The sequence below is a fragment of the Myotis myotis genome, unplaced genomic scaffold (genome assembly GCF_014108235.1).
Source record: "Myotis myotis isolate mMyoMyo1 unplaced genomic scaffold, mMyoMyo1.p scaffold_m19_p_9, whole genome shotgun sequence".
In the NCBI taxonomy this organism is placed as follows: Eukaryota; Metazoa; Chordata; class Mammalia; order Chiroptera; family Vespertilionidae; genus Myotis; species Myotis myotis.
In genome coordinates, this window is record NW_023416401.1 from 60598948 (window position 1) to 60611165 (window position 12218).

The 12218-nt window shown below is 52.4% G+C and overlaps 1 protein-coding gene across 1 annotated transcript in view; it reads right to left on the minus strand.

Annotated features, from left to right (window-relative positions):
- The window catches only part of EFCAB8 (EF-hand calcium binding domain 8), a 57292-nt gene that overhangs the window by 29977 nt on the left and 15097 nt on the right, over positions 1-12218 (minus strand). The window contains exons 5-10 of the mRNA XM_036322402.1: positions 10735-10870; positions 7673-7778; positions 7373-7457; positions 6700-6824; positions 4333-4406; positions 2264-2394 (exon numbers count right to left, since the gene is read on the minus strand). Of these exons, the coding sequence (XP_036178295.1) occupies positions 2264-2394; positions 4333-4406; positions 6700-6824; positions 7373-7457; positions 7673-7778; positions 10735-10870 (657 nt within the window). The remainder of the gene's footprint in view (positions 1-2263; positions 2395-4332; positions 4407-6699; positions 6825-7372; positions 7458-7672; positions 7779-10734; positions 10871-12218) is intronic.

Genomic DNA, 12218 nt, shown 5'->3' on the forward strand with positions numbered 1-12218 from the left:
AGGTCAGGGGGCATGCAGGGAGCAAGGCCACTGCGAAAAGTTTAGGTGGCAAATAACAGTGGCTTCAATGAGATGGTGGGGGCAGAAGTGAGAGAAAAAGTGGGAAGCCAGGGAGATGCTGTGGGTTAGTCCACAGGTCCCTTCTACCCCGACCATAGCTCCTCCATCAGATTCACTGCTGGGTCCAACCAGCTGGAAACTCAGCGCAGGCCGGCTGCTGGGAAGTCAGACCCTTGGACCCACACTGCCTGCGAGGCTGAGGCTCACTCCAGAGTTGGGTTGGCAGTGCCAGGCCCCACCTGCAGAGGCCACGCCCTCCGCGGCCATCCCCAGCAACAGAAAACCAGCAAGGCAGTCAATGGCGCCACCTACCGGAAAATATGTGTACTGCATTCAGGCAGGATATCTCAAATCCCTCCATCTCCACCCAACTGGTCTACTGCAGGCTGCTACCGTATGTACCCTGAATTACTGCAATGGCATCCTCACTGGGTCCCCATCTCAACTCCTGCCCACATGCACTCTACTTGCAACAGAACAACAGAAGGATGCTCCTACACGTCACACCACACCATTGCTCTGCTCAAAACCATTCTAGAACCCTGTTTATATCTGATTCCAAATAATTGTAAAAAGGTATTTTTGAGACACTTGGGGAGAGATTAACTTAGACTAGCTACTAATGATATTAAATTATTATACTACTATCTCTACTTTTGTATGTGTTTGAAATTTTTCATAATAAAAAATGTTTAAAAAACAAAAACTATTTTAAAAAAAAAAGAGCATATCACTAGAGAGGAGCGATGCAAAGGCCCTGGGGCAGGAGCACGCCTGAACCACAGGGGGCCAGTGTGGCTGGAGTGGAAAGGTGGGAGAGGTGTGCTCAGGAAGGCAGCAGGGCCTGACCAGAGAAGGCCTCAGGGCCACAGTGAGGTGATCCTCCTGATAGCCTCCTGCTGTTGAGACCCAATAAAACACGAAGCTGACGAAACACATATCACAGACATGAGATAATACTAGCACCACAGCAGAGAGATGACACTCAGCCAACCAGCTCCAAGCAAAATCCCACCCCACAGCCCCACTAAAAGCACTGAAGCCAAGACTGAAACGCCCCCACCACAACAGATATTCTCCGAGGCCCCCTCCCCTAACCTGCAGTTAGTTCCAGGACTTGGGTGGGAATGTGCACAGAATACTCTGGTTAACAAGACAGTGGACTTACAATGAGGCCTGGGATGCAACCCCAGCTCAAAGGTCTGCTCCAAGCCAGTCACCTCCCCTGCCTTCCCTAAGCCTCAAGTTTCCAGTGTAAAACGAAGAGCTGGACCTAAATTAGCGCTACCATCCTAGGACTGGATTCCCTCTGGAAAACAACCAGGATAAGAAGGAACAGACAGAAACTGGGCCAAAATGGCCCTCAATCTCCACACTGTACCTGACCCAGCTGCACCCCAGCACAAGCCTTAAAGCTCCCGCTGTTCCCCCAAGACAAGGAGCTACAGCTCATTATTCAGCCCGTTAAGGAGCAAAATGTCACAGACCAAAGGCTCCAGATGTAAAAAGGTGGGAAAACAAGAAAACTGCAGAGGCAGGGACACCCAGCTAAAGGGATCCTCAGGAGGACGTACCTCCCGCAAAGTGCCAAGTGCGGGGTGAATACTAAAATCATAGAACTGGGACTTTCGATGATGGAGTGAGTCACTGGGGTTAGGTAAAGGGAGGAGGGCTGCAGGATTCCAGTTTTATTTATAATGTTTTAACTTTTTTCCAGGACAATGTATATGCATATACAAAAACAAAAACAAAAACAAAACTCAGACTCCAGAGCCCATGCTGTAACAGCCCACTGTTGGCCCATCGGACAGGTAGTGCTGCCTTGGACCCGGTGTGGTTCGTAGACAATGAGCTGCCCACAAGCAATGCCACTGACTCAGAGGTGGGGCCACCCTCGGTAGGGATGACCCCTTTTGAATGAAGTGAAGCCAGACCCCTACCCACCTCCCTTCCAGCCCCACCACCTTAGCCTAGAGCAGCGGTTCTCAACCTGTGGATCGTGACCCTTTTGGCAGTCGAACGACCCTTTCACAGGGGTCGCCTAAGACCATCCTGCATATCATATTACGATTCATAACAGTAGCAACATTACAGTTATGAAGTAGCAACAAAAATAATTTTATGGTTGGGTCACAACATGAGGAACTGTATTTAAAGGGCCAGAAGGTTGAGAACCACTGGCCTAGAGAAAGGTGCTTCTTACCTGGTGGTCTCAGAGGCTTTGGATGGTAATACTGTCAGCACCAAAGAGGACTTCTGGATAGCTGAACAGGAGGCCACCAGGTTCATCTCGGGGATGAACCTGACCTGCTGACACCAGTTGTGATGGAGAGCCTGGGAAGAGAGCAGCAGTGGTGGAGTCCCACCTGAGGACGGCCTTTCAGCCCTGCCCCTGGGACGTGGCAGGTGTTGGGGACTGGAGGGACCAGGGGATCGCTGAGTCCAGTGGCTTCTAATGAGCACAGCTCTGACCAAGTGATATGGCCCCAGCCCTAGCCCAGACCCCATGACCAGGAGGGTGTGGCCATTGCTTGTCAGTGAAAAGGCTGCTGTCATGTGAACTCTTGCTTATCAGGCAAGTCAGGCCAATACTAAGATTGTTTGTCGACCCCTCGCAGACAGGAGAAAGGATGAATTTGAGTCTGTGAGTTCTGTTATCTGCAGGAGCCCCGGCGCCGATGAACCTTTGCTTCCTGGCCCCTCCGCTGCCCTCCATCTTTGTCAGGACATGGCGTGGAATAGTGAGAATGTTATCTGGTGCACTTGGGCAACAAAGGCCAAGACCCACATATCAAGGGGGTGTTCTGGCCCCTTTCAACCACACCCCAGTTTATGTTAAGGAGGTGACTTTTGGAAAGCACCTAAGGATGGGGCTGGTTACCAGGGGAACCAGTCATGTGACTAGATAATTGGAACCTTTAGTTTCAGGGAGAGGAGAGGAAGTGGGGGCTGAATTCAATCACCAATAACCAATGATTGCAGCAATCAGGTCTCTGTAACGAAGCCTTCATAAAAAGTTCAGAGAGCTTCCGGTTGGTGAATGTGGAGATTTTTAGGAGAGTGGTGCTCTCAGAGAGGCCATGGAACTGCAAGTGCCTTCCCACATACCTCGCTCTACAAATCTCTTCCGTATGACTGCTCCTGAATTACAGCTTTTCATAATATGATCAGTGATCTAGTAAGCATGATGTTTCTGTGAGTTCTGTGAGCAGCTCCAGCAAATTAATCAAACCCAAGGAGGGAGGGGATCATGGGAACCTACGTTCTGTAGCCAGCAAGTCAGAAGCACAGGTAACAGCCTGGACTTGTGACTGGCATCTGGAGTGGAGGGCAGCCTGTGGGACAGACCTTCACCTGCAGGAACTGTGTTGAACTCTAGGACACCCAGTTAGAGAATTGCATGGTGGTGTGGAAAACACACACACACACACACACTGTAGTTGGTGTCAGGATTCTGCAGGGTGAAGGAGTAAAGGCAGAGGCAGGCAGCAGGGCTGTTCCAGGCAGGTAGGTTGGGGAATTGAAGGAAATAGAAAGGCAGGCATACAGGTACCTAGAGAAGAGCATGCAGCCTGAAGAACAGCAGGTGTCAAGGCCCTGAGGCAGGAAAGGGCTTAGTGTGTTTTAGAGAGAAGCTACTGGGGATTTTGAGCAAAGCAGCGACATGACTGTATTTCCAGCTCCTAATTCCACTGGCTGCTGGAGAAAGCACCGCGTGAAGAAAGGGCATGGGGAACAGCGAGCAGCCGCTGCAGCCATCCAGGAGAGAGGCGGTGTCTGCGGGAACCAGGGCTGAGCAATGAAGGCGCTGAGAGAGATGGCCACGCCTGGGATACAGAAAAAGCTGGTAGGATCCAACTCCACCCATTCCTAGAGACCAAGCCCCACGGCCCATGACTGAGCACAGGGGCCAAATCCACTCTCTGCATTTATTTTTTTTAATGCATTTTTTAAATCTTCACTTGATGATATTTTTTTCCATTGATTTTTTTTTTTAAGAGACTGGAGGGAAGCGAGAAGGGGAGAGAGAAACACTGATGCAAGAGAGACACATTGATTGATTGCCTCCCTCTCACACCCTGACTGGGGCCAGGGAATGAGCCTGCAACCGAGGTACATGCCCTTGACCAGGAATTGAATCCATGACCCTTCTGTCCGTGGGCCGACACTCTCACCACTGAGCCAACTGGCCAGGGCCCTTTGCATTCATTTTTGACAGGTGTGTGTACAAATAATTATCATGGTAACAGGCTGAGGAAAGCTACAACTTACCTTCAGTCGGTAACTTTTATACAAAGGGGACTTCTCGTTTAAGAGCTTCTGTATGGAAATATTGGTCCAGTAATCTGTTAGGAGAGAAAACTGAGGTCCATGTCACCAGTTCTCCCCCTCTGCCAGACAAGCAAAACCTCAGAAGATACCGGAGTCTGCCTGCAATTCCTATGCAACTGAAAAGGCTTTTCCATCCAAATGCTCGTTCAAACCTCACTGTGTCCTGATGAGTTCATGGGGGGAAGTCAACACCCAGAAAACAGACCCAGCAGGTTAACACTACCGCCCAGAGTCCCCCGCCAGCTCACAGCAGAGCTGGAACCAGGTCTCCGGGTTCCCCACTCTCTCCCCAGCTGCTACAATCTAAACAAGTTGATTCTGTTAGTTAACTCCAACTTTTCTGACATGAAAATGAATTACGGTCCTAGGCTCTATTCATTCTGAAAATAGTCCTTTGGGGGTTTCCCATCAGGCTTCAAACTGCATGCCCACCTTTGCCCAGCAAACAAAAGCACTGTAACTGAGCACATCAGGAGGAACCGCACTAGGCGCAACCTGCCCTCGGGGACCTCAGGTCTCCTGGCTCTAGAAACCTCCCATGCAAGGCTGCTGAGGGGCCTCTGGGGAAGCACTCGCCGGCCCCTGGTGCCAGCTGCACAGCTTGACACAGACGGGCTGAAACAGCAGTGACAGGGGACAAAGCAGGGTTTAAGGAGGTAGGTCGGAAGGGCCAGGACAGTCTGGGCTTGGGTGTGAGAGAAGCTTCCAGATGAAATGGAGAAAAGAGGGATCCAGGGCCTTATGACAAGCATTTTCTGCTGCCAGGTCACCAGCCCCATCTCGCAAGGGCCGGAAGAGGCTTGAAAAGGAAATCCCAAGGGATGGAGTGTTGCCCACTAAAATGGGGCAGGCCCTGCATGAGTGTGGGAGGAAGGAAGCTTAGTTGTGGCTGGGCTGTGCAGTGAACATGTTAGCCTGCCCGTGGCTGCCACTCGGCCCACTCGGCTGGGAGAGCCCCAGAGAGCAGGGGAGACCGTCACTGGACACTTGCCATATGCCTCACACTATGTACTCTCTTTCCATCTCACAGCAAAGCTATAGATTGAGTATGCTCATCCCTATTTGAATAAGGGAACTGAGGCACAGAGAGGTTAGGCAATGGGTTCAAGGTCACACAGAGCTGGTCTGTCCAACTCCTCCCAAGTTAACATGCTGCTTGGCCTACCTTCGTGTTTGTCCCCAGCCTTCAATCAGCATGTGGCATGGAAGGACGCCCGTCCAACAATTCAGCTTCATCTGCTCCCATCCACCACCTAACTTCCCATTCATCACCTCAGCTCAAAGACTACAAGGCCCTGCCCATGCCAACTCCCAGGGTGGCAAACAGTGACCAGAGCAGAGGCTGATGAGGCAGGAACATAGCAGGGGGGTGCCAGCCCCCTGCTGCATCCAGGGCAGGATGCGTTTTCTGTCCAACCAGGAGGGACACTGTCCCAACAAGCTTGGCAGGAGGTGTCACTGAGGCCTGGGAGCCCAGGAGGATGTCCTGTTCAGACACTATGACTTGGAAGCCTAAGGGGCCACTCTGGTGGTCTGGATGGAGCAACCTGGAAGCCTGACACTGCGAACTGAAGGTTTGATCCAGCTCAGATGAGTCCCCAAATGTCCCAAGCCCCAGGGCCTCAGCATCTAGTGCCCCTTGGCAGAGCATCCCACACAGCATCCTTTAATATTTGGTGAGCTTGGTGTGCAGCTTAGCAAGTGGTTCAAGTGCAGCCTCAGGAGCAGACCGCCTGCTCAGATCTCAGCCACCACTTAGCCCTGTGGGGCCTGTGCAAAAGCTCCACCCCTGTAAACCTCTGCTCCTCTGCTCTTCAAGGGCTGTGGCAACAGCAGCTCCCTCCAGGCAGTGGGTGGGGAATTAGAGGAGGTGATGTGCTCACTTTCAGGGCAGGTGCTCCACCCACCCCTAACCACCCAAAGGCAGCTCACCGCCAAGGAGAGCAGAACCCTCCTCACAATGACAGAGGAAGTTAGCACCAGCATCCTAGGGCCCAGAGCAGGTGAGTGACTTTCCAAGGTCACACAGCTGGCATGGGTTCATTCCCGGGATGAGGAGGGTCCTGAAGCCCCACTCCCCTGGCCCTTACCTGTACAACCTCCCACCTTCAGAGTGATTGCCTATCTCCTCAGACCCCTCCTGCCTCCTGCTGTCACCCCATCTCCTCGGTTCCCACAGGCCACTCTGAGCTGACCGTGTAGTGCAATGTTGCCCGAGCTTCTGAAGAAGCCAGGGGCCCTGGAGCAGGGAGGTGGGGAGAGGGAAGAACACCCCAGGGCAGAGCCATTCCCCAATGTGTTAGCTACCCCACTTGGAGGTCCTGGGGAGGATTCGGGGGTTGAACAGCCCATTGGCCACATTGTCGGAGGTGAAGACGATGACGTTGCCTTTGGTGTCTCCGAAGCAGAACACGCCTCTGTGATAGTCAGACCTGGGAAAGATGGAGACAGAGAAGCCATGGAGCCGGCTGGGCGCACCCCGCTGCAGTCCTCACCCCCTCCCCGTGCTCCATGCCTATGAACACCCAGGGACTGAGGGCAGTTCTTGCTCTCAACAGCTGATGAACATGGGCCCAGCTACCCAGATCCACAACATCGATGAACCAGGGCCAAAAGAAATCAGCATTTTTTAAAAACCACAATCAATGAGTCCCTGGTCCTCCAGCTGCTCTTTATCAAGTCACCCCTAGCGATGGACGTGACGCTTCCAGATCCTCGCCCGCAGTGGGACAAGCCTCTGCCAGGCTTCGGTGGCTGACTTGGTGGGAGAGGGAGAGGAAGAGGGCTGATGATGACTCTGTGGTCTGATTGACGGCGAAAGGTGACCCTGAAAGAGAAGCCGCTTGGGGGAAAGAGGACACAGGCACACAGGATGGGAATCTCTCCAGGACTGTTTCCAGCAAGGCTTTCTGTGGGTTCCAACCCCACTGACTGATGTGGCCGCTGCCAAGACCCTGCACCGATCTCCCATGAGACTCACCAGTAGTCCATAACCAGAGGGCAGCTGTCCAGATCAATGAAGGTGAAGGCCCGGGTACAGTTACGATTACTAACATCAAAGAACTCTGGGGAAAGACAGAGGAGAGGCATGCATAGAAGCCAAAGCCACATCCCCGGCCTCGGGGTCTCTGGTGACAATGAGCAGTCACTGCTCACCACCCGGCAATACCCCCGAGGACTTTAATCCATGCTCAAAGTTGGCTCAGTGACAGATCTTCCCACATGCAGGTGCATGACTCCCAATGGCCAAGAGCAGGCGGGGCAGCCACCAGGGACTCACCTATCTTCTGGTCAGTGGATGCAATCGCAACTAGATTCATGTTGTGGAGACATACCATGTCGATGACCCACATCTGCTGGTTGTAGAGCGGCTGTATCTGGTTAAGCTGGCCAGAAGAAGAGCAGAGACCTGGGCTGGGGAGGCTGCTCCCGGAGAACCCACCCTGCCAGCCGAGGCCCTGGAAGCAGGCAGAGACCTGGTCATGGAGCCCCGTGTGACCACCAACTACTAACAATGGAGCTTTAGATAAACGCCCTATCCTCGCCGAGTCTCAGTTTCCATGTCTATAAAATGGGCTTTAAAAAACTGGTATCTTTTTTTTTTTAATATGTTTTATAGATTTTTTTTTACAGAGAGGAAGGGAGAGGAATAGAGAGTTAGAGACATCGATGAGTGAGAAACATCGATCAGCTGCCTCCTGCACACTCCCTACTGGAGATGGTCCCGCAACCAAGGTACATGTCCTTGACCAGAATCGAACCTGGGATCCTTCAGTCTGCAGGCCGAAGCTCTATCCACTGAGCCAAACTGGTTAGGGCAAAAACTGGTATCTTTACAACCCCTTTTTAGAGCAGTTTGACAAGCTGGTCAAAGTTTTAAATGTGCAGTTTGTGATCCTGGGATCCATTTCCAGGACACATCTATGGACATGCGCACATGTATTCACTGAGACGTATATGCAAGGGGCACCACCCACACATTAACTGTGAGGAGCTGTGCACATACCAATAAAGAATAGTTGCCAAGATATATTATTACGTGAAAAAGCAAGGTGAAAAGCACCAATATAATGTGCTACCATTTGCATATTGAAAAGGAAAGGGGGTGGTATATGTATAGGCTATCCATGGAAGAGCACCCAAAACTAGTCACAGCAGTTGCCTCCCAGGAGAGGAACTAGGGCTGGGGGAGGAAGACCGACTTTCCACTATCTGTCCCTCTGGATGCCTGAATCTCCCTCCCCCTTCCACCCCCCGTTTTATTGAGATATAATTGACATATAACAGTGTATTCATTTTGTTTTGTCTAAATCTTGTTTGCCACCTGCTGGTGTCACCTGGTCACCGTGGCTAATTAAGGAGAAAGCATCCTGTCAGGCTGTGAGGAAGTAATGGAATCATAAAAGCGAAACTATCTAGAGTGCCCGTGGCAGGAGCTTGGCAGGCTCGAAGCCCTTCCACGCTCTGGTGCCAGCCTCACTTAACACATGCAGGCAGATTGGAGCTGGCAGTCCAGGCTGGACACCACGAGCAAAGGCATGTCAGCAGAAATGAACTGCTATGTCCAGGGAAGAGGAGGCCGCCTGACAGTCTTGGGTGGGAGGAGATGGGAGATGACTTTAGGGGTGGCCAGCTGAGAAACTTGTATTTTATTCCCTGAATAACACAGGTTCTGAACTGAAGGAAGAGAGGGGTTCCATCTGAAAAAGAAGGGAGGGGGCATTTTAAGGCCGCTCCTGTAGGTGGATATCCAGAAGGGATGGCAAAGGCGGAGGCAGGAAGCATAATGTTCCAACAAAACTCAGAGCACGAAAAGCAGAGGCCTGCACTACTGGCTGGGCAGTGAGGACAATGGACCAGGGCCCCCTGAGGCCCCTCTCTTGCCCAGGGCTGGGATCTAACCTGCACACAAGGGAGGTGACAGTAACATCCGTCACCCCGTGTTTAGATGAGAGAGCGAGAGCCCTAGGGAGTCTCAGTGGCCTGCCTGAGGTTGCACAACTCATAGGTGAAGCCCAGACCCGACCCCATATCCGGGCCTTCCATTTGCGTGACCATGGGTGTGCAGCTGGTGGTCGTGGATGGTGACTCACTCTTGACACATCTACTTGAAAGCAGCCCCTCGGGGAAGAATGAATGCCCAGGTCTGTTGGACCTTCCAGAGGAGCCTCCCTCTGTCGTCCTTGGCCCTCCCAGGCTTTGGCCCTTAGAGGGCACTAAGGGGGCCGGCCATATAGCAGCCACAACCAGAAGCTCAGGCTACAATGTGCCCCCTCTCCCAATAAACACACAGAGAAAAAGCGTGTGGAGTGTGCCCGAAACTCCAGCCTCGGGAACACAGTACGAATCCCCCTTGGTCCTGGGCTACCAAGAGCACCCAGGAGAGTCATTGGACATCCCCAGACTTTAGTTCCCACCACAGGCAACTGGGAGGCAGTGGGGGAGACCACCCAGAACCCTCCTGCCCAAGTCATAACCCCTGATGCAACTGGAAACGCTGCAGTTACACAGAGCTGATGAAGCCCTCACGCTGCTGGCAGCATCTCAATAAGCCTTTATTCTCCAGAGAGCTGCGCCTTCCTCATCTGCTAGACTGGCCTGGCAACACACACACACAGTGGGTTTGCCTGAGTGTTCTGTCCCTCACTGCGCTCGGCCAGGAACTGACGACACAAAGACAATGACGAGGGCAGCTTATGTGCATCGGGCGCTTGCTGTGTGCCTTGCCCTGCTCCAAGCTCCATGCATGTATTATGTCATCCATCCTCCCACTACCCTTGAGGGATTACTACCCCATTGGACAGATGAGGAAAAGGAGGCACGGAGAGCTCTATAGTAATTGGTCGGAGGTCACAGAGCTGGAAGGTGGTGCACTGGGGTTCTAAGCCAGGTAGTCAGACTCCAGCGGCCAGGCTCACAACCACTGTGATTTCCTGCCTGGGCCAGGCAAAGGATTGCATCTGCAGGATTTGGTGATGGAGTGGGTGCAACAAAGAAAGGAAAGGGGGCTGATCTCCAACACAGAAACCTCTCACTGAGGTGGGGGCACAGGAGAAGCTTGGTGGGCAGGGAGGGCCACTGTGACATTTAGTTTGGACAAACTGGGTTTGAGGTGTCTGTTGGACATCCACGTAGAATGGACGTCAGGTGGAATCTTGCTTACAGAGGAGGAATATGAGGCTCATGGTTCCACAGTGAAGCCAGAACCTGGACCCAGGAGTGTGACTGCAAGTGCGGACTGCCTAGTCCACAAACCCTGAGAAGGAGCCACCCTGAACCACAGTGCGAAGGCAGAGGCTCTCTGACCACCCCATCTGTGCTCCACATGTGGGCCCAACTCACCTTAAAGGAGCTGATCAGAGAGAAGGACTCTGACCAGAACTGCAGGTTCCCGTCCTTAGTGACAGTCAGAAAATGCCCAATCTTCTTGAACCGCTGCATTAAAAACTCCACTTTCACAACCTCACACCCGTGATTCCTGTGGGAGGTAATGAGAGCGAGAAGAGCCCAACCAAAAACAGAACAGACTCAGAGCAGGAAGGGAAAGCAATCAGGAGTTCACTCACACAAGCGCGCGTGCGCGCGCACACACACACACACCAGGCCCACTACTGAGCAACTCCAGCAGGCTTCAGGAGACATGGGACCCTGGCCCTCATACTAGCATCATATGTGGGAAGATACCCACATATGACACTGGTATGAGACAGGGCTCCCAAAGCAGGAAGCCTGTCCTGTGATATAGCCAGTCAGCCTCCACATCATGGGACGGGGAGATGAGACAGGCAGCGGCTTTTGCAGACCTTTTATTGGGAAAATGGCCCACAGAAGGCGAGGAGAGTAGGACTTGATTGGAAACTATAACATTGATTCTAGCAACTGCTCTAGTGCTCCAGAATGGAGAGAGGGGAAGTGGGCGAGGGTGCTACGAGACATCAGGGCCCCTTTGCACAACTCTCTCTCTCCAAGGACCTGCCCTGAGCACAGAAAACAGCTTCTGGCGCAGGCCAGGCCTCACTCAGCCTTCCCAGCAAGCCTCAATGCTGCCTTCCAATAGCTTCTTTGCTGCCACAAAGCTGGCTAAGCCAGAGATCTGGCAATTAAAGGGCACTACCATTTTGACTTTCCAACACCCCACACACTCCCATTTGATGTACCCTCACTTCTGGGCCCAGCAGGGCAAGTGATGTTATCTCACCTTTGCTGGGAATTATGTCCTAGTTACCAACAGAGCTGGTACCTTCACCCCGACTCCAGCCACAGCCCTTTCCAAATGATGTGACCCATGGCTTAAAAATAACCCAGTCACCGTGAAATTCTACCGCGTTGCTACCTCTGCGGAAGAGAGAGGGAGGTGCTGTCCTCTCCCTCCTGCTGTCAGTCCATAGCTCTGTCCAGTTCCTCATGAATATTCTCAGTCACCCCTCTAGCTGTCACCTCCCATTCTGCCTCTTTTGTCAGGGCCGAGAGTGTGAGGAACAGACACAACAGGTGAGAGCTACGAAGTGAGGAGCACCCTGGGAAGTGACACCCCATCATGGAGTCTTGGTCTCCCCATCTCCACAATGGCATCACCTCCACCTCCTAGGACTGCAGTGGGAACAAGATGGTGCATTTGGTGAACTGGGCCCAGGCTACCCTTTCATGAAGGTAATTGAACATTATTTGACTATGTTCTCCAACAACCTGGAGATGTCCTCCAGGTTGTGGGTTGAGCATATAAATAGGAGAACACGGGCAAGCTTCTTGGCATTTTGGTCCAGGCCTTTTATGCACCCTCAGGAATTCAAATGTCCAAGAAAATAGACTGGTGACGGCTTGGCTAC